A 22,286-nucleotide genomic window follows, 5' to 3' on the forward strand; every position below is an offset into this window, starting at 1 on the left:
TAATTATGAAAGTTATTGCTTTTAAGTACAAAAGCATTGAGAACTTTCAAAGTGTTGAAAAGTTAATAGATATCTTAAGAATATATTAGCTTGACCAAGCAGTGGCACAGTGGACAGAGTATTGAACTGGGACACGAAGGGCTCAGGTTCGAAGCCCCGAGGTCACTGGCTTGAGCGCCGGATCATCCAGCTTGAGAGTGGAGTCACTGGCTTAAGCGTGGAATCAGACACGACCCCATGGTCGCTGGCTTGAGCAAGGGGTCACTCGCTCTGCTGTAGCCCCCCCCCTCGCTCCCCAGTCAAGGCACATATGAGAGAGCAATCAATGAAAAGCTAAGGTGCTGCAGAACTGACTCATGCTTCTCATCTCTCTCCCTTCCTGCCTGTCTGTTCCTCTCTCTGTCACAAAAAAAAAGGATACATTAGTTCAGTGGTTCTCAAAGTGTGCACCAGGGCGCAGTGGTGTGCCCTATGGTATTCCAGAGAAATATGTGCCTGTTGGGGACCAAAAAACCAACAGGGTTTTTGGAGTTTAGATTTTTGGGGGACAGAGGTATGGGGAATTGACTGTAACTGACAGTCTGCCCACCCCCACCCCCCCACCTCACTTGCCTGATTAGGTTGCAAAAGGCTGTTAAGCTGTGGTGCTGGATTGTTTCCACTACCCCCCATGCTCCCCAGAAAGACTGGAGGCAAGTTTCTTCTATCCTATGATTGGTGTAAAGTTAAGATTTGCTAATGGCCTCACTTTGCCTTATAAATAAAGCAAGATGGGGTTTTTGGGTGCACTTTGTTCCTGCCAGCAGCAATTACAGGGTTGCTATAGCCCCTCGGTCAAGGCACATATGAGAAATCAATCAATGAACAACTAAGGAGCCGCAACGAAGAATTAAATATTTCTCATCTCTCTCCCCCCTTCCTGTCTGTCTGTCCCTATCTGTACCTCTCTCTCTGACTCTACCACACACACACAAAATAACCCAACTAATTAATGTATGCATAAGTAGAACAAACCAATGTTTCTCTTTCTCTCTTTCTCAATTCAATTAAAAAAAAAAAGGGCAGATCATACCATAATTCTGATGCTGTATGGTATGATATGGTAGCAAGTATAACATTAAATAAAATAGCCTTTAATATCTGTATTTAGTTATTTAATTCTATTTAGGTCAACAGTCATTCTGGAAAAAGGTCTATTTGAGAATTCTTTAATGACCCTGGATAGTTGGGGCTTGGTGGGTAGAGTATTAATTATCCCAGTGTGCCAAGGTCACAGGTTTAAACCCCAATTAGGGTATGTACGAGAAGCAATCAATGAGTGCACAACTAAATGGAATTAACTAAGTAGAAAGCAAGTTGATGCTTCTTTCCCTTTCTCTTCCTCTGCTCACCCCCCTCAAATCAATGGAGAATATTTCAAAAGAGAATTTTTCACATTTCTGAGCGAATTCAAAGCAGAACATCAACTTGTTACCTAAAAATTCACAAAGAAAGTAACTCCAAAATCATGTATCATATCCACAATAATTTCAGATTTCTTCTTTTTCCCTGGAAATTCATTGTATAATGGTCATTTTTTTCCCACTTTGGTCTGGAATTCTACCATGTTGATTTCAGCACTTGATCAAAGTTAAGTGTTGAAATCCACATAATCTCCTAATATCCCAAACACCCTTCCTCTGGAAGCCACTTGAAAATGAGCTCCACCAAAATGAGAGACAAAATTAAAAGGAAGACAGAGGAAACAGCAGTGAGTGGAGCAATACAACAGAGAAGCAGAGAGCAGCTTACTTTCTACCAGGTCTAGAGATGACACTCACCCAAACAGAACCAAATCAGAAGGCTGTCCTTTTAGAAGGCTAAACTGATAGGATATCTAACGCACATGACCTTATGGAGCTATTTAGATGCTGGTCGTTTAGTAATACATACAGAGAAAATTAAGTAAATGAAAAATTGGAAAGAGCAAGTTATGCAATAAAGAAAAACTGAAAAGCTGAAGTGCACTTTAATGTTATTGATGATGCTATAGGCACTGAATACCATAATCAAAGTTGTTATAAATACCAGATTTAAATGGTAAAAATGGGGTATTAGAAGGGTATGTGAATATTGGGGATGAAGTGGTGAAAAGGACCTAAATCTAAATCCCTCTTCTTTCACAATAGCAAAGTAAATATGCAAGGCTAAAATAAAAATTTTAAAAGCAGCAAAGTCTGCCAAGACTGCCATGTTATTTAGAGAAAGATACATACACCAAGAGAATCAACCAAAATGATGAAAATAGTTGCCGTGGTTGAGACTGCTACAAACCCTATAAAGTTGTTCATATTATGAATATACACATAAACTCAACAAATAAAAGATCTAAATAAGACCTTACTAACACAAGACTGATCTGTAGTTATAAAAATCAACTCCAGTACATATGTACATAATTTTCGGGGACTATCACTTTAAACTGCTTACCTTTGACTGTTAGATTGAAGCAACCAAGTCTATCACCAGATAGTGAGTCTGCACCACACTGTAACACCACAGCACTAGGTTGATACATCTCCATCACCTTTGAGATAATCTATGTACAAGATAACAAGTGTTACTATCTCTAAAAAGATTTTCAAATTTATTTCAACTTTAAAAATATAGTGATACTTACAGGCTTAAATATCTGACCATATGACTCATCATCTATACCATCTCTCATTGGAAAATTGACAGCATAGTACTTGCCTTTTCCTGCACCTATATCCTAAAATACAAAGTTAAACAGATCTTAAGAGAGTATTTCACAGAAAGTTTACTGTATTTGTGTATCAAACTATTTTTAAGATTAAAAGAACAGATATAAAAACCAATTCTAAATTCATCATCTAGGTTGAGAAAGAAATTATAGAATAGAACCGGAGCATATTATAACATTTAGACTGCTTATAAAGCTGAAAAGAATCAATTCCAATTAGTCTGTACAGATTACTTTGTGGAATTTAACATAAACAGTTAAAGGCAATATGAAGGTACATATTACATTAATCCAAGAAATTCATTATAAACAGAATAAATAATAAAACCAAGGAAAGTATCTTCTGAGCCAAAGAACCCTGCGGGACAATTGTCTCCGTAAAGCAGAATCCTTGTGGCTCACACCCAGCACGATTTTACTTACGATCAAAGAAAGTCCCAGACTTTCTTAAGTTTTATAGCTTCAGTCTGAAGCATCAAAACCTGCTCTTTAATTGAGCTTGAAATAAATTTCTTTCTGCTTGTTGAATAAGTACCACTCTAGGCATTTACTGCCTCCCAAAAGAAGCAAAGTAGAGAATCTGATGTCTGGGTTCCAGCCACACACACACACACACACACACACACACACACACACACTATATATATATATAAAAACATATGCACACACACAATTACATATACTTATTTTTGTATATAATGCATGTGTGCATACATGTATTTCTGTGTTTATATATGATTATATACATACATATATGTACATATTCCTTGAAGAGATGCGATGGGAAACATTTCTACAAAATAGTGCTTTAAGAACACCAAAGAAATGGGGGGAAATGATTCTTATATGTGTTAAATTATGTTTCAATAAATATGCATCTTCAGGATTATTAACACTTGTACAAGTCTGTCCCTTACCTCTCATGGAATGACCTTAGCTTGAATCCACTTTTTAAAAAATCTACTTTATCCTTCAATATTATAATGATTATCACCCAACTTTCGATAAAGAAAAAGCATGTGGAATTATACCTACCACAATTTTTCTTAAATCTAAATTTTTATATATAACTAAATACAAACTATATAAATGTAGATATAAGAAAAAATTAGAATAGATTTTCACAAAATGAGTATAAAATCTCAGTGAGGAAGAGCTATTCAAAATCATTCTCAAATCTTTTTAAATACCGTCAAAAATGAAGAGGCCTGACCCAAGTGGTGGCACATAGTATACAGAGCATTGGACTGGAACAGAGGACCCAGGTTTGAACCCCGAGGTCACCAACTTGAGTGCAGAATCATAGACAGGACCACATGGTCACTGGCTTGAGCCCAAGGTCGCTGGCTTGAGCAAGGGGTTACTTGGTCTGCTGTAGCCTCCTGGTAAAGCACATATGAGAAAGCAATCAATGAACAACTAAAGAGCCTCAACAAAGAACTGATGCTTCTCATCTCTCTCCCTTCTTGTCTATCTGTTCCTATCTGTCCCTCTCAAAAAAATAATAAACAAAAAATAAATATATGAGACCTCCATTTGTCATTTCTAAAATTAATAAGGATTATGGTCAGTTGGCTCAGTGGTAGGTTGTCGGCCTGGTGTGTGGAAGTCCTGGGTTCGATTCCCAGCCAGGGCACACAGAAGCGCCCATCTGCTTCTCAACCCTTTCCCCTCTCCTTTCTCTCTATCTCGCTCTTCTCGTCCCACAACCAAGGGTCCACTGCAGCAAAGTTGGCCTGGGTGCTGAAGATGGCTCTGGTTGCAACAGAGCAACGCCTCAGATGGGCAGAGCATCGCCCTCTAGTGGGCATGCCGGGTGGATCCTGGTCAGGCACATACAGAAGTCTGTCTCTGCCTCCCCGCTTCTCACTTCAGAAATATACAAAAAATAAAATAAAATTAAATTAGGATTATATTACAAAAACACCATCCTTCCTGAAGCTTAAAGCTGAGAATGGTTTTGCTTTTTTTCAAATGAGATGCATTTACTAGAGGAATGAATTCTACCAGTTGAGAGCTGTGGTTCTCAAATGTTAGTGTTCAGAATCATCCAGAGTTTCTGGACCTGAGCATATGTGCTTCTAGCAAGTTTCCAGCAATGCTGATAAGGAATCAAAGGAGGTAATTGGCAAGAAACTGAAAATATAAATTTTCAATTTTAAAATCCACATAATTTAGGCCCTGCTGGGTGGCTTAGTGGATAAAGGGTTAACCCGGTGTGCCAGAGGTTGTGGGTTCGACCCCTGGTTGGGGCATGTATGAGACCTAATCAATAAGCACACAACAAAATGGAACAAATGAATGAAATGAGTTGGTGCTTCTATCTCTCAAATCAACAGAAAATGTTTTTTAAAATCTACCTAATTTAAAATGAAATTCAATAATTGACCTCCTACCCATTTATTAGTAAAAGAAAAAAAAAGTTTTGCCTTACTACTATTAGAGAAAGAGCATCATCTTGTGAATAATAAACTAAAATGATGTATTTGAAAAATAACTTAAAATAGTTTAGAATCAGTGTTGAACGTTATACTAAATCTCCCATATAATCTAGGCTGAATTAAAAACATCTGTTTACATTTCTCAACTGAACTTCAACATGCATGTAGTTGGCTCAAAGAAACCCCCCCCACAAAAAGTCTAGTGAAGCAAAACAAACAAAAGAACTTTTAAAAAGTTTGTAGTAACATGATTTGACCAGTATTTCTTTACTTTCATAAAATATAAGAGTACCAAATGGAAGAAGGTAACAGATACATTATAGAAAAAAATGTCCTTAATAGGCAGGCAGGATAAGCTACAGTATTTTCTCTCCCTAATAGGTATTTACTAAACTTTAGAAGCCTAGGGAAAAAAAGAGATTAAAGTTAGACCTATTAAATCAAGAGCAATAATAAAAGGAATACAAAAATCTAAAAAAGACAGTCAATTATTTTATTCTATTCAATCTTTCTAATCAATACCAATGTAGGCTGCAAATAAGTAGGTTTTGAAGATTCTAACTAAACATCAAGAAAATACTTCATGCCTTGTCGTTCAAAAATATTTATTTTAAAAAAATAGAGCAAAAGTAAATTCTGGCAAATGTTATAGCATATAAAACGACTCAATTCTGAATATATAGTGTGTCCGTAAAGTCATGGTGTACTTTTGACCGGTCACAGGAAAACAACAAAAGACGATAGAAATGTGAAATCTGCACTAAATAAAAGGAAAACTCTCCCAGTTTCATACCTATTCAGTGCAGTTTGATGTGGGCTCACACACAGATTTTTTAGGGCTCCTTAGGTAACTATCCCATATAGCCTCTACAGACTTGTCACTGACTGATGGCCTACCAGAACGGGGTTTCTCCACCAAACTGCCGGTTTCCTTCAACTGCTTATCCTACCGAGCAATGTTATTCCTATGTGGAGGCTCTTCGTTATAAACGCGCTGATATTTACGTTGCACTTTAGTCATAAATTCGAATTTAGCGAGCCACAGAACACACTGAACTTTCCTCTGTACCGTCCACATCTCGACTGGCATGGCCGTGGGCTGCTCCGCTGTATTCACGGTGTTACGTCATCATCTGCACATGCTGCCACATATCCTACAGAAACTTCCCAGGTTAACTTCCTATTTATCCAGACAGAATTCAGTCTTACCCTCAAGTCTCCTGTTCCTGGAAAGTATTCCCCATATTTATGGAATGATACAGTCATTACACGATCTGTTGTATAAAAAGCTTCTTCAACACCATCACCATGATGGATATCAATATCAATATATAAGACTCTCTGATGATATCTGAAAAGAAAGTTATAACTAAGTTATTTAAAAGTTTTAAGATGGGAAGAACCACCAAGGATTTAGGAAACCTATTTTTGAGCTCTTGAATTCCAGAATGCTTAATTACCTTTCTTATTTTACTTTAGCCTAAGAGACCATTCAAGCATCGGGAGTTAAGATGTTTAACCAAAAGACAGTTAAATCACGTTTGAGTGCAGCAGTTGAAAATCAGCCTAATAGATGGGAACAACTACAGACAACACATTCAAAAGTGGGAAAACATTAATTCATTACAATATGAAGTGGAATCTACTAAGATATATTACAAATGATGATGGTAAAAAAAATATACATTTTTTAACTCCAATTTCACATATACCTTTATAGATCTCTCTCTCAAGCTGCAGTCAAGGATAACTTTAAAACTAACTCCTTTAGCAGCTTAGAGATAGTAATATCTATTTTTAGTGAACAGAGTCCCAATCTATAGAAGCTAGGCAGTTAACTACATTTAATTCAGTAGGTAACCAAATTTTCTTTAACACAGGTTTCAAATACTTGCCATCAAAAGTTGAAACCTACAAAAGTTAGAACATAAATTTCCAGAGTCATGTTATTTTTCATTAGTTGAAATTGTAACTCATAATCTAAATTACTAAACTAAGCTAATATTTTTAAAAAGGGTACCTAACAGGAGTTTTAGACATTTATATGCATTCTCAAGACAAGGATTAGGCAAATTTCTTCTTATTATTTCTTCTATAATGGTTTCTAATAAATCCATTGAAGGTTCACCATTAACTATTTTTAACCTGTTTACCTGATGTTATTTTAAAAAGACATAGATTTAGCCTGACTAGGCGGTGGCGCTGTGGATAGTGTCAGACTGGGACGTGGAGGACCTGGTTTCAAGACCCCGAGGGTCGCCAGCTGGAGTGCTGGCTCATCGGGTTTGAGCAAGGCGTCACTCAGTCTGCTGTAGCCGCCCCCCCCCCCCCCCCCCCCCCGTCAAGGCACATATGAGAAATCAATCAATGAACAACTAAGGAACCGCAACGAAGAATTGATGTTTCTCATCTCTCTCCCTTCCTGTCTGTCCTTCTCTCTAACTCTGTCTCTGCCACAAAAAAAAAAGCGCCAGATTTTAATTAAAATACCTTTTCAATGGAAAAATAACACACATTAACTTACTTTAGTAACTCAAGGATGGCAAGCACAATATCATTAACATAACAGAATCCTGATGCTTCTGATTTCTTGGCATGATGTAATCCTCCAGCCCAGTTAACAGCCATATCAGTTTGCTGTCGGTTTAACTTCACAGCCCCAGCTAAGAAACAAGATGGGATAGACTATAAAAATGTTTAAAATTAAACATCAGCATAACTAGACAGAAGCCCTACAGGAAAGAGTATGCCACGAATAAGCCAAGAGTTTAAAATCATAAAAGGCAAGAATAATTATTTCGGGCTCCAAGAGTTAGCTTCTCCTTAGAGAAGTATTTTCCTACACCCGTGATCCGATTAAATAAGAGTATACACGGATAGTAGTAATAAAATAGTAGCTAGAGAGGAAAAAAAAAGTCTGTAAGTTAAAATAAAACAGTAAATTAAAAAGTTAAGAAAAAGATAAGGTCATTATGATCATAAAACGTGAGGGCTTCTGCTTTAAACAAATAACCCAAAAGATACATACAAGTTTTAATCAACTTTAAGTGTGACTGAATCTGGACACTTACCAACCGAGCCACCAGTCGAGAGCTGACAAAACTCAAAGAGTCCATCAAACACTGGACAATCTTCTCCAACATTAACTGTGAAAGATGAAGTTCATTAATTTCAATCCATTCTCTGAATTACTAAAAGCCTTTTCTTACAAAACTATTTCCTACAAATAAATACCTTTTTATTTGATGCAACCATAAAACACACATACACACATCAGACTAGTAATCCAAAGTTTGCAATTTAAAAATATATTATTTTATCCAATATAACTAAAGTGTTATATGTAAAACACCACCACCAAATCTTACCAGGATTATTTGTGGACTATCTAAACTCTATTAACAAGAAATCAGTATCTCTCAAAATATAAAAGGTTCTTTGCTTTTATTAATTAAAACACAGACTTAAATTTTCTAGGCATTTCTCAAATATACAATAATAAATTTATTAAGATTCTAAAGAGTTTAATTAACTTTAGTTTTATAATTTACTTTAAAAACCCTAACTACACAGATCATCCATAACTGACATGGTGTATTTTAGTGAGTTATATCTAAAAAGGTTTAACAGCTGCCTATGCCCATGGTTAACCGTGATCTTGAAAGACGGTAAGAATTATCTGGGTTCACGACAGACAAGACAGAAAAGGGGCACTTTAGATAAAAGGAAACAAAACATAGACACATGACATTTTAAGATATTTAGTTCCTTAAGACTGAATGAAAGGGACATGGATATATTGATAAAACACATTCTCAAACTCTTCTCACCCCCTTTATTTTATATACCATATATCTTTGCACACCCTTAATATATTAACACCATTAATGAATAAATTTTAGTTTTCTACTGCTCATATATGATCATAATCTTAACACAACTCAGTATTATGTAAGTTTTAAATCAATTTTGTTAATTCATTTGCCCTAGCGCTACTCATGACTTTTTATTCTAAGCCTAAATGTCCGTTAAAAAAAGAAATAAGTATTATTTATTTTATTTACATTATAGCACTTTACTAAATAAAATATATAATAGAAACAAAGTTCTATGAATGAGATTTCTCACAACCACTCTTATTTTGGTATTACTGAAATGGTTCATTTTTAAAAATCATCACTGAAGTTCATCAATAAAACCAGAGATGAGAATGTAGTGTGTCAAGCTTTAGAAGACACTGTTCTACTCATTTCAGGATAACACTTTGTATTCCACATGCAAGCCAACTAATCTGTAATAATACACTTTTTATCTCTAAAAGAGAACATTATGTAGAAAAAAATGAAGTTTCATTAATATCACAACAAAGGGAAGTTAGAGAGCACATGTATTACAGTCCAGATTAACTAAACCACACAAAACCAAATACACACACACACACACACCCAGGATAAGGCTAATCAAAGTGTATATATATATATATATATATATATATATATATATATATATATATTTTTTAGCACAGGAGTGAGGTCTCCCTACTAATATAGCCACTCTCCCAAAGTTAACATGGCAACAAAACAAAGAGCACAGTAACGTCCAAATAGCTCTCCGGCAGACAAACAGGTTTCCGTAGGTTGTTTTTATTATTTTTTTTTTTTTTGGAGGAAAAAAAGACAGGAAGGGAGAGAGATGAGAAGTTCATAGTTGCTTCACTTTAGTTGTTCACTATTGCTTCTCAGATTCACCTTGACCAGGGAGCTCCAGCAGAGCCAGTGACCCCTTGTTCAAGCTGGTGACCTCGGGGTTTCGAACTAGGGACGTCAACACTCAATCCACTGCGCCACCACCGGTCAGGCCCATAGGTTGTTATTTAAAAGTAGTTTTGATATTTTTACATTGACATTTCAAGTCACTCAATAATTAAAACAGTAGTTTAGGTCAGGAAAAATACCTGGATTTGGATAACCTTAATTATAAGCTTTTAAAAAACCTCATTTATACTTATCAATACTAATATATACTTTTAACAGGAACGTACATCTCTGCATCTGCTTACTATACTCAGACATGTTATCTGGTCTTATTGAACGTAGAAATTTGATGTACTCATCACTGTGGTATTTTGTCATTTCTTCAGCAGTGGCTTTATGGGGCCTCTGTGAAGAAAAACAAATGTTATAATTGTGAAATTACAACTGGTTATATCAGAGTTATCAAACACAAAGTACACAAGTTCTCCTAATAGTTGCCTCAAAAGAACTAGGTCTTCAAGAACAAAATAAATTCTAAAGGTAATCTAAATTTATACATGTGTGTTTAAGGAAAATAATGAATTCCAAAGCTAATTTATACTTTTTTAGGAGCAGACAGGTCTAAAACAAACTATGACTTTTAATCACACCTTTTATTTTAGTGGAAATGAGTCAACCCTTATAAAGACAAATCTGTGTTTATAAATGATACTTTCCTTTTCCATCGTAAACCTGCTCTGTATCCACTGATGTTATCAATGACCCCCAGAATAAGACTAAGACTCATTCTCCTTTACATCTTTGCTCAAAAATTCTCCTTTTCCTTTGCCTAGCCAAATCATCCTTGTTCCGGAAGAACTCCGTTTCACTTAATGACACAAATCTTCTACAGGCTTTCAGACTGAAAGTCTTATCCAACTCCTCCTCTTCTCTAAATGTCTATACCTGAAGAAAATAACTCCCACATATTCCCTAATACTATTAACTGCTTCAAATCTCCCGTTTCTCCCCAAATAGAAAAAGATATGTCCTATATGTTTATATATATTCCCATCTTTATCTACAAAAACATTTAAGGCAGTTAGTTGTTATATCTTGTTATTTTGCACTCTTCTTATCCAACAGTGTTCCATATACCAATAAATATTTGTAGAATTTTCTGTGTAGTTCTTTCCTTTCCTCCTCCCTCCCTCCCTCCCTCCCTCCCTCCCTCCCTCCCTCCCTCCCTCCCTCCCTCCCTCCCTCCCTCCTTCCTTCCTTCCTTCCTTCCTTATGTTTATTCTATTGATTTGCGAGAGTGAGTGAGAGACAGGAACATCAATCTGTTCCTGTATGTGCCCTGACTGGGGATCGAACCGGCACCTGCACGTGTTCTAACAGTTCCAACTCAACTCTTCAGCAACACAGACAGGTCAACAATTATTGTAACAAAAATATTTAGTATGCTAGAGTTGTTCTCCAGAAATGTAAAAACCTGGGGTAGGGTAAACTGGTTTTAAAATTGTTGAAAAGAGACAGAAAAGAGGCTACAGGTTCCACATCCTCAGTTTTCTCTGAATAAAAACAAAGTTTCCATTTTCTTCCAGACCTTTACATCTGCTAAATGCCCTCCACCAAGAATAATAGTGAAGTTTAATAGTGGTTAAAAAAAATAAATTCAGTGCTGAGTTATTTACCAAACTTTATACTCACGTATATTTCCATTTTTCTATATAAGCCATAATTTAGCAGCAAGTTATGTGTCATGCGGATTCTATGAGGTTTCATAGGATGGCCCTGTCCATAGTAATAATTTCCAATATCACCTAAAATAGAAAAGAGACAAACTGAATAATACAAACAAGGACCTGCATGAACTATGTAAATTTACATATGTTCACCATTAAGGCATTTACCACCGAAACAAGATTTACTTAAAATCTTAAGTAATGATATAAGATTTAGCAATTTTCAAACTGTATTAGAAAACCAGGATACTATCATGCATACTTTTATATGGCAATGACTCCGTTAATATAGAATACATTATTTATAGATTAAGGCAAGCCAAGTCTAATTTACAGTTCACTATAGTATCTTATATAGGATTAGCCCAAATGAAATACTCTTTACTTACAAACATAGCTTTCGTTCCTTAAAGTCATACCTGCTTTTAGTATTCATTGGTGAATGCTTAAGATAAATTCTCTAAGTTTCACTGGTATGATTTTAAAAGTTTACAGCAAATACTACTTCTTGGATGATTTACTAGTATCCCAGAAATCCCTTATAGTTAGTATTATGGAGGCTAAATACCCATATCACAGTCCCTAAGGGAAATTTTGTTAACTGGAATTTGGACCCTAAACAAAAGTTGTTTTGATGATACACCCGTAACATTTTTCAAGGTTATAAAGAGTATTTTGTCTTAATCTTTACCATTAAGTTGCAATTTCTAGCCTATCGTTTCATAACATCTTATACCTCAATATCTTTATAAAATAAGCCCTGGCCAGTTGGCTCAGCGGTAGAGCGTCAGCCTGGCGTGCGGGGAACCCAGGTTCGATTCCCAGCCAGGGCACATAGGGGAAGCGCCCATTTGCTTCTCCACTCCCACCCCCTCCTTCCTCTCTGTCTCTCTCTTCCCCTCCAGCAGCCAAGGCTCCACTGGAGCAAGGATGGCCGGGCGCTGGGGATGGCTCCTTGGCCTCTGCTCCAGGCGCTAGAGTGGCTCTGGTCGCGACAGAGCGACGCCCCGAGGGGCAGAGCATCGCCCCTGGTGGGCGTGCCGGGTGGATCCCGGTCCGGCGCATGCAGGAGTCTGACTGCCTCTCCCCGTTTCCAGCTTCAGAAAAATACAAAAAAAAAAAAAAAAAATCTTTATAAAATAAACACCAAAATAACATCTTCATTTACCAATGTCAACAAAATCAATACTTATAGGTAAAGTTCTAGTGTTTCTGTAATCAAGTTTTAAGGAAGCCTCATAAATATATATACTGCATTTCTAATATATACTGTATTTCTAATTTTTTTTACAATAGCCTTTATTAGAAATTACTTTTAGTAATAATTCTAACTTTAAATAAGTCACTCCAAAATTTTGTAGGACAGCCAAACTGATTTTTTTTTATTTTTGTATTTTTCCGAAGCTGGAAACGGGGAGGCAGTCAGACAGACTCCCGCATGCGCAGAGAAGAAGGAGAGGGGGAGGGGTAGAGAAGCAAACGGGTGCTTCTCTTGTGTGCCCTGGCTGGGAATCCAACCCGGGACTCCTGCACGCCAGGTCGACGCTCTACCACTGAGCCAACCGGCCAGGGCCCAGCCAAACTGACTTTAAAGTCATTCATTTCAACATGGGTTTATATAATAAAAGCTAAGGATAAATAATGCCATTTACTTACCTTTGGGATCAAAACACCTTTTAAAATCCTGCCTAAACACATACCTTCTTTCATGTTTTGTTTTTCTGAGAATTTCAAAACTTGTTTCTCCCTCACACTTTTTTGATAGTAGTCCAGGATGAAGTTTATGAACTTTCTAATAACGTTATTACTTGATTTTGTTGCCATCACACCTCTAATTTACTTATCCCTTCCATTTTCAAATCAAGGTTCCTTCTGAAAATAATTCCTTCACACATAGGAGGTCATAAGGAAAACCGCCGTTCTTAATGCAGCTGCCAACAACAAAGCTAAGACAACATCAACAAGTAGCAAAGAAGGCCTAAGGGATATGTGACAGGCCTCTCTGCATTTACCAAACTTTAGAGGCTATAAATGAAGGAAACGATCTACATTTCAAGGAAGGATCTGCTATGAAGCTCTCTGTCCTACACGGTGGCAGTACATTATATTTCATTGAAAGCAGTCTCGTCACAGTGAATTCTTACTTATGAAAAGCCCACTGGAGTTACAAAGCATCGTGTATACAAGTTAATGTAAAGAAAGTATTTCTAAATTGTCATCACCACCAAAGATCGCAAAAGAAGAATAAAGACACTGTAGTCTTCACATAACTTCCACACATCTCTGTTTAAGAATGACCAAGATGAAATATTTCTACTACTACTATTACCTTAAGATTAAATACTCTAGTTAGTTATGGACATACTGAAAATGTGTTGAAAAGCCACCAATAATCTAATAATGGGAAAGACCCCAATAACCTGTATAAAAGGAATGTAGAGTTGCGAATTCTCATCAAGTGTGTTTAAAAAAAAAAAGTGATGACAGCAGTAATTAGCATTTATCTAGTGCTTACTAGGAAGCAGTATTCTATGCACTTCACATGTATTATCTGCTAATAATCTCAACAACCCTATGATGTAGTAATTATTATTACTGTTCCTATTTTACAACAATGGAGAAGGGTGAGATGCAGACAAATCAGGTAATACTGTCAAATAACAAAGTTAGCAAGAAGAGGAGCAAGATTCAAACTCAGGCAGGGCAACTCCGTCAATCTTAAGTAATAGCTACTGGATAAAAATGGCACTCACAGCCACTAGAAAGAAACAGTAGGGAGAAACCTGACACAAAAAGGACATATATAGAATACAGTATTTTAATAAGAAACGATCTCTCTAATCCATCCAAGTAACTAACTTTGTCACCACGAGGGTCCTCAAATTACAAATGCATAAAGCTTTAAATAAGTGTCTCTGCTGCAATTTATAGGCTCTACTCTAACCAAGAACGTGCACACTACCTAAAGGACACATGTCTACAAGGGCAGCCAAGCAACAGATTAACTGCTATTTGGTTAAGAATTGTTCCAAAATGTAAGGGATTATAAAGGAACCAGCTCCAAACTTTTCCTGTTTAATCCCATATCTCAAAATTCTCTAAGATGGCTGCTCTGTAGTCATTCACTTTTTAATAAAGATAAAATATCCTTTTTTAGATTTATGAGCCTATGGCTTTTCATTCATCTTATTTAAATGAGTAATGTAATTTGGGCATTTTAAATGTTATCCTGATTTTCATCAAAATAATTATAAAAATGCTTTACTAACGAAGTAACTAGAAAAATTAAGGTGTTCGCCTATTTTATGAATAGTAAACTGAGGTGAACAGGTGTGTCACGGTGGCTTCTTGAACACAACAAACTTTATTACTGTGAAGAAACTACCATAAAAAATTAGCTATTAAAAAATTTTAGAAATTGCTCACTCTTCAAGAAGCTATCAGAATGGAATCGGCTATTAATTAAGGTCTTGAATCTCTATCCAAGCTTGTGACTAAATGTATTTCAGGTTTTTTCAGATTTTATAAATATAATGCGATACATCTGCCATGTGATGTCCTGGAGTCCAGGCAGTGCTCTATAATCTAACTAATATTTCTGCAGCAAAATCTGGGATTATTCACAATAAGTGGAATAAAGATCATAAATATTAATTCAGGTTAAGTTTTTGATTCCAAACAAGTTAAAATTTTTTTTTTCATTTTCAGATCATTTTAGATTTCAAGAGTGTTAAATGTACTTGTACTCCTAAAGAAAAGCTAGCTAAAAATATTATTCAGGAAAAAAACAGAGAAAGCTACTGTATTATTTTTGTCTTCCACAGACGAGTTAGTCCACTAGCAGCTTTAACACTCGGGTCACTCCTCCTCCTTGAAACAATGAGTCTTGACTTCCATTGAGAGTACTACTTTCCTGGATCCCCTCACCCACGGCCACTCATCCACCAACCTTTACATATCAGGGTTTCGCAAGTTCATTCCTTCACTTAACAAATCAAGAACCCACTGCATACCAGGCACTTTTCTGGGTGCTTGGTTAAGTCAGGGAACAAGAGTGCTGCCCTAAATCCTCTTCTCTCAGAAATGAATCACTTAACTGCTCAATCTAGAAACTTCAAAGTTATTCTTTATTCTGTACATTGCCTAGTTCCTACTCCATTTCCAATCCATCAAAAAGTTTTATTGGTTTTATTCCCCAAACCTTCTTTAAATGTATGTGTGTCAGCTGTGATTATTACATTTTATATGGACCAACATGCATTTAATTCTTGCTTTCAGTCTTTATATTCTACCACTTTTCACTATCCTTTCTCCACTTCTAGGAGTTCTCTCTACTTAAAAACCTTCAATGGCTTTCTGAACTTCTTACCACAGTCTTGAGTGGTTTGGCCCTTGACTACCCAGCCTGGCAACCCATGGTTCCCGTTTTCCTCTTGGATTCCCTTCAGTCAAGTGTACCAGGTTTCTAACTACCAGGTCAGTGCAATTTGCAATGTTTTATGCAGAAAAAAATTTCATGCTAGCCCATTCTCTTCTTCCAGACCTTACTTTGTCTAATTATCCTATAAAGGTGTCCTCTCTTACCATCTAACATCCAGTCTTTTATATCTTTCTACAGATTCAAAGTAGAAACTTGAAGCCCATCTGATATTTCTGAACCCAAAACTGACTTTATGGACAAATATAACCCAACTGCTATTCAAACAGAAATAAGACCAACAGTATAAATATCCTTATACTTGAACTTTTAAATCTGGCCTCATCCATGTTTTAATACTATTATAATTGCTACTCCTACCCAATTCCAGCTGTTTCCTTTAAGGATCCGTCAATAGAAGCATTTAAAGTTTCGTTAAAAAAAAAAGAAATAATTACTAATATATTTTTTGTGTGTGTAGCAGAGGAAACTTTTCTTTTTGTAGCAGTGACAATAGGCCCACTCTTGTGTCACTAAAGGGAGGAATCTTTAGGCACCAGGTGTTGACTTCTCCTTACACATTACCTTAGTCAATGTGAAAAATAATAAAAGGTAAACTGAGGTGAACAGAAATAGGAATCTATTTTCCTCATAAAATAGACAAAAGGCCACTCACCCTACCTGTCAGTAACTCAGTGGTCGTAAGAACTGGAATGCTATATGAAAAAATACAAGGCATTAAATTAAACATTTACCCATCAATAATTTACAAATCCTTTACTTTTAAAAAATTTAATATAGACATAAGCAAAAAAGACTCTGACATCATGAAGCTTATATTCTTGTGGGAAGGAAGACAACAATTAGGTGGTATAATGACAGTGAGAAAAGCAGTACTAGGAGGTTAAGGTAATAGGGGCAAGTCTCTGATAAAACGAAATTTGAAGGAAGTGATAAAGAATATCGTGGGAAGAGGACCCAAATACAGGAAAATCTCAGTCTTATTTTAAGTTATGTTCTTCTGTGGTTAAATAATGATATGTAATTAAGACCACTGGTATTTATGAACTGCTGCTGTAATTCATAAAGCACTGATGTGCTGCCAGAGAAATGATCACCTATTTTATGGACAATAACGATTTATACTACAGCTAAGAACTTAATCAGTTGTATGAAAGGGTATCTAGCAAAAGATTTTGGTACTATTGTTATAAATAAAAGTCTAACAAAACCTGTCAATAGCAGAACTCTCATAATCTCTATAGTAAACTAGGAATCTATCCGGAGGCATGATCTTGGTTAACTTTTTTATCTCTGTGTAGTGTTGAGTGCTTTTCTCTAAGCCACTTGTCTTCAAACATTTTAATGCACCTTTTTCAGTTAAGGAAGAAAACAGAGCAAAGAACAGTCTGTGCATAACTATATAAATTATGTATACAGCTGATCCTTGAACAATGTGCACAGGGAGGGGTGTGTTTAGGGACACCAACCCCCTTTGGCACAGTCGAAAATTCGCCTATAACTTTTGACTCCCCCCAAATTTAACTACCGCACTCTTTTGGCAGCTACAGGGGAACAGTTCCAAGATTCCCCCTACCCCCACGATCACCAAATTTCCCAGGAGTTCAAGTCCTTTCTATAAAATGACAAAGAACAATGCATACAGTGGGCCTTCTGCATCAATGGATTCCCAACTGTGAACTGAATCCACAGCAAGGAAGTACTGACTATTTATTGGAAAAAGTCTGTGAAGCCCTGGCCAGGTAGCTCAGATCTTAAGCCTTGTTCTGATATGCCAAGGTTGTGGGTTCAACCCCCAGTCAGGGCATATACAAGAATCAACCAATGAATGCATAAATGGGTGGAACAAAAAATTAATGTCTCACCTCACCCTACCCCTAAAATAAATAGAAAAAAGTCTGTATATAAGTGGATCTGTGCAATTCAAAGATCAACTGTATATATACAACCTTATTATATTGTATACATCAAGGGTTCCCAAACTGCGGCCCCCTGAGGCTATTTATCCAGCCCCCCGCCGCACTTCCGGAAGGGGCACCTCTTTCATTGGTGGTGAGAGCAGCACAGGATACTGATGCAAAGCGCGGTGTCGCTCACGTACAGTACTACTTCCGGTGATGTGGGACGCACACGTCATGGCTCCAGAAGAGCGTCATATCACTTGTTACGGCTAGCAGTGACAAATATGGAACCGGACATTGACCATCTCATTAGCCAAAAGCAGGCCCATAGTTCCCATTGAAATACTGGTCAGTTTGTTGATTTAAATTACTTGTTCTTTATTTTAAATATTGTATTTGTTCCCCCCCCCCTTTTTTTTACTTTAAAATAAGATATATGCAGTGTGCATAGGGATTTGTTCCTAGTTTTTTTTTATAGTCCAGCCCTCCAACGGTCTGAGGGACAGTGAACTGGCCTGTGTAAAAAGTTTGGGGACCCCTGGTATACATAGTAAGACAATCACTAAATGTGACTGGTCTCAAATTTAACCCAAAACATAGATCCGTTAACACTTCTAGATAAAGAATTTTTTAAAAACATTGCAATCATGGCCTAACACAGCTTGGTTTGCTAATACATTTAAGTACTGAAATCACATCATTTTAAAGCTAGTGGGATCTCAGTGCCTGAGTAGTTCTATCTTTTTACAGAGTAATGATAATCTTGCAGTATATAAAAAAAGATGGCCAAGTTTTAGAAACATGTTTTTGTAAAGTTTGGAGGCCATGTGTCAATACCTATGAGAAATAAGAACATTTCTTACTTTCCCCAAAGGTTAAAGGATACTTCATTCATCAATACCTTGAGGTTCACTTGGAGCCAGTATTCTAGTGACCTAAAGGGTATATAGTACTGAAGACTGTCAAGTATACCGAGAAAAATATATCTCTTCAGGAGTCCCTTTCACTTGCTAGACATTCTCTGTGTCAGCAAGAGTGTGCCTAGTGGTCCCAGTAAGCCCAAAGGTAGGAATTCCTATGGTTATAGAATTTGCGACTCCCCTCCTTTTTATCTTTCTTCCATTTTCTTTACCAACAAGTTAAAACCAGGTAACTTAACATTAGCAGATTATTCATGCCCTATTACTACTGACACTACCATTTTCCAATCTAATCCATGTTGTATATCTTCTCTTCATAGAATTCTTCAGAGCAGAAGCTGCTTTCCTTGCCTCCTCTTTCTTCACAATTAAAAAAACAACAACAACAAAAAAAAACACGGCACTGGGGTTGGCTCAGTGGTAGAGCATCGGCCTGGCGTGCAGGAGTCCCGGGTTCAATTCCGGCCAGGGCACACAGGAGAAGCGCCCATCTACTTCTCCACCCCTCCCCCTCTCCTTCCTCTCTGTCTCTCTCTTCCCCTCCCACTGGAGCAAAATTTGCCCGGGTGCTGAGGATGGCTCTGTGGCCTCTGCCTCAGGAGCTAGAATGGCTCTGGATGCAACAGAGCGATGCCCCAAGATGGGAAGAGCATCGCCCCCTGGTGGGCATACCAGGTGGATCCCAGTCGGGCGCATGCGGGAGTCAGTCTGACTGCCTCCCCATTTCCAGCTTCGGAAAAATACAAAAAACAAAACAAAAAACAAACAAAAATACCCAAGAAAAAACCCCCACCACTATTGCTACTTTTATATGTAAGCTGACAAAATAGGTTTTTGGTGATAAAAATGTAAGTTGTTTTTTTTTTCTTTTTTCCATGTCCACAGCTAAACTTATCCCCAGGTCCCAGGGCAGGAACCCAGAGCCCATGAGCGGTGGAGCTTGCTGTAGCAGCCATCTGGGCCAGCCCCAAAATGTAAGTTTTTAAATTAATTGTGCAAAGCTTAGCATACTATCATGTTAATAATTAGCACGGTACGTATCCAATTTAATTATCTCTGCAAAATATTTTATTACCCCCCAAAAAAAACCCCAAGGAATACACCAAAGAAACTACAAATTCCAATGTAAAAACGAGCCAAGGAAGAACCAACCATAGACCAAAGACAACCTAACAAGAAATTTCCAAACATTCAATTATACAGCTATTGTTGGCCACCAGATAAAGCAGTTGAGTGGTCTATAATAAAGTATAGAATAAGTCACAATCAACAGACAAATTATCTATATTTTAAGTTCCACTCTTCCATTCTACCTATCAAGCCTGCACCCTACCTTTGGGACCAGTGCTTGGTCCATTTCCTCAACAAAAGCTCATCATAAATGGGTCCAGGAACCAATAGCTGCTGCTTAAGTGTATCTCCTGGTACTGCAGTTCAAGTCTGGACACAGGAGGTTACAAGCAGCTGACTTCTTCACAGCCTATCACTGTCAACATTAACTAACAAAAGCAGGAAGAGCCTCAGCACCAGTTCCCTCAAACTTCTTTTTTCTTTTTTTTTTAATTTTATTTATTCATTTTAGAGAGGAGAGAGAAGGAAGAGAGAGAGAGAGAGAGAGAGAGAGAGAGAGAGAGAGAGAGAAGGTAAGGAGGAGCTGGAAGCATCAACTCCCATATATGCCTTGACCAGGCAGGCCCAGGGTTTCGAACCGGCTACCTCAGCATTTCCAGGTCAATGCTCCATCCACTGCGCCACCACAGGTCAGGCTCCCTCAAACTTCTTAAACCTCTCTCGTTTTACCCAAACTCCGACAGGAACCAAATTTCTGAATCTTAGAAATAGCTTCAAAAATTAACTTACATGGTAATTTACTTTCCAATGTGATCCAATGCAAGGCCAGGGTTTTGCCAGTGACCCAAAATAGGTATAGATTCTTAAAGAACAAATTTAAAAAGAAACCTTAATAATTGACGTTAAAATTAAAACGTAATCCCATCTCCATTCCTCCACAATGGCATGATTTCAAATCAATCTGCATTACACATATGTGGTACTCCCAAAAAATGTTAAAACAGGCTTTACTATTTAGTACTAGCTACCAAACAAATATCAGACAAGTTAAGATTTTTCTTCTTCAAGATTTCAGATTTTCCCACAAATGACACAGGTGGTTATTCTACGTAAACAGGGATTTAGATATTCATCCTTGCTAAATGAAGATATAACAATATGCTCATTTTAAAATTAAAGTCAGAATTATTCTGACCCAGGCCTCTCAAGTCTTTCCACCCCTCTAAGAATTTGGTTTTTAATGCACCAAATGTACTGCTTCAAACAAATCAGATAGGACTTTCAGGTCTTTATGCCTGGCTTCTTTGAATTTTATAATTCCTTCTTTGAAGAGTAACCTACTAGGAACTATTTACCACATTAAGGTCTTTGTGAAATCTGTAAAACACGTTACTACTTCATTTACTATAATTTAGTCTGGCTCATGAAACAGGTTTCAGAGATTTAACGCTACTGCTCAAATTCCAAATTAGAAGAAACCCTCAAATTAAAGTCTGACTTTCACAACCTACTGTATGTACCACGAGCTCAAGCTTACCTGACTACCTAGTAGTACTTCACTACTCAAAGTTTTCCTACACCGGACTCCCAGCCTCTAGAAACAGCTTTCACGAGCAAGATGCCAGTGCTCTCCTAAACCTCCAAAGCAGGGTGGTATTTCCTGATGGAACAAAGAGCAACAAAGAAGTGGGTGGGAACCACCTCCCAGACTGGCCCGCCAGGACCCATTGAGTCTGATTTACAACACAAACAGCCAACAGGTCCACCTTTCCCTTCCACCGTCCTATTTCCCGCGAAGACTCAACGCCGAAAACTAATTTTTACTGAGGAAGGGATGCCTTTCCATTTGAATGCTGAGAAAGCGGCGCTCAAAGAACCGGCGAACAAAGGAGGCGGCATGGAGCCCACGCAGAACAGCGGCGTGAGTGTGCCTCGGCCGGACGTGGGTCCGACCCGCAGCACCCACACTGCGGCACCGAGCCGGGCCGAGGGCTCCGGGGTGGGGCTGGAGGCGGGGACAGGAGACGGCGCTCGGACCAGCCAGCGGCCGGGAGGGAAACCGGCCGGGACGGGGGGAGGTCTGGGGACCGGAGGGGCGGAGCCCTCGCGGCCGCCGGGCTTTGTGTGGAGCCTGGGCCGGGGTAGTCGATTCGACCCGGGGGGAGGGAGAGGGTGCAGGAGGTCGGGCAGGGCGCCCCAGACCTCCGCTCCCACGGCGGGCGGGAGACCAGGGAGGGCGGGCCCCGCTGCCGCCGCCGCCGCCGCCACCGTGAAGGCGGGTAGGCCGGCGC

The 22,286-nt window shown here is 37.9% G+C and overlaps 1 protein-coding gene and 1 non-coding gene across 3 annotated transcripts in view; both read right to left on the bottom strand.

Annotated features, from left to right (window-relative positions):
• The window catches only part of HDAC2 (histone deacetylase 2), a 39,688-nt gene that overhangs the window by 16,837 nt on the left and 565 nt on the right, over positions 1-22,286 (bottom strand). The window contains exons 1-8 of one of the 2 annotated variants that reach the window (XM_066248320.1): positions 20,785-20,852; positions 11,631-11,743; positions 10,226-10,343; positions 8,256-8,330; positions 7,709-7,847; positions 6,394-6,535; positions 2,660-2,752; positions 2,470-2,578 (exon numbers count right to left, since the gene is read on the bottom strand). In XM_066248320.1, coding sequence (XP_066104417.1) covers positions 2,470-2,578; positions 2,660-2,752; positions 6,394-6,535; positions 7,709-7,847; positions 8,256-8,330; positions 10,226-10,343; positions 11,631-11,705 — 751 coding nt within the window. In that variant the 5' untranslated portion in view covers positions 11,706-11,743; positions 20,785-20,852. Of the gene's footprint in view, positions 1-2,469; positions 2,579-2,659; positions 2,753-6,393; positions 6,536-7,708; positions 7,848-8,255; positions 8,331-10,225; positions 10,344-11,630; positions 11,744-20,784; positions 20,853-22,286 lie in introns of those variants that run through there. The other variant, XM_066248321.1, reaches the window with a different exon arrangement.
• On the bottom strand, positions 19,798-19,932 carry LOC136316524 (small nucleolar RNA SNORA5). The gene has a single exon (XR_010727754.1). It is a non-coding gene; the product is annotated as a small nucleolar RNA SNORA5 (small nucleolar RNA).

The sequence above is a fragment of the Saccopteryx bilineata genome, chromosome 12 (assembly GCF_036850765.1).
Source record: "Saccopteryx bilineata isolate mSacBil1 chromosome 12, mSacBil1_pri_phased_curated, whole genome shotgun sequence".
In the NCBI taxonomy this organism is placed as follows: domain Eukaryota; kingdom Metazoa; phylum Chordata; class Mammalia; order Chiroptera; family Emballonuridae; genus Saccopteryx; species Saccopteryx bilineata.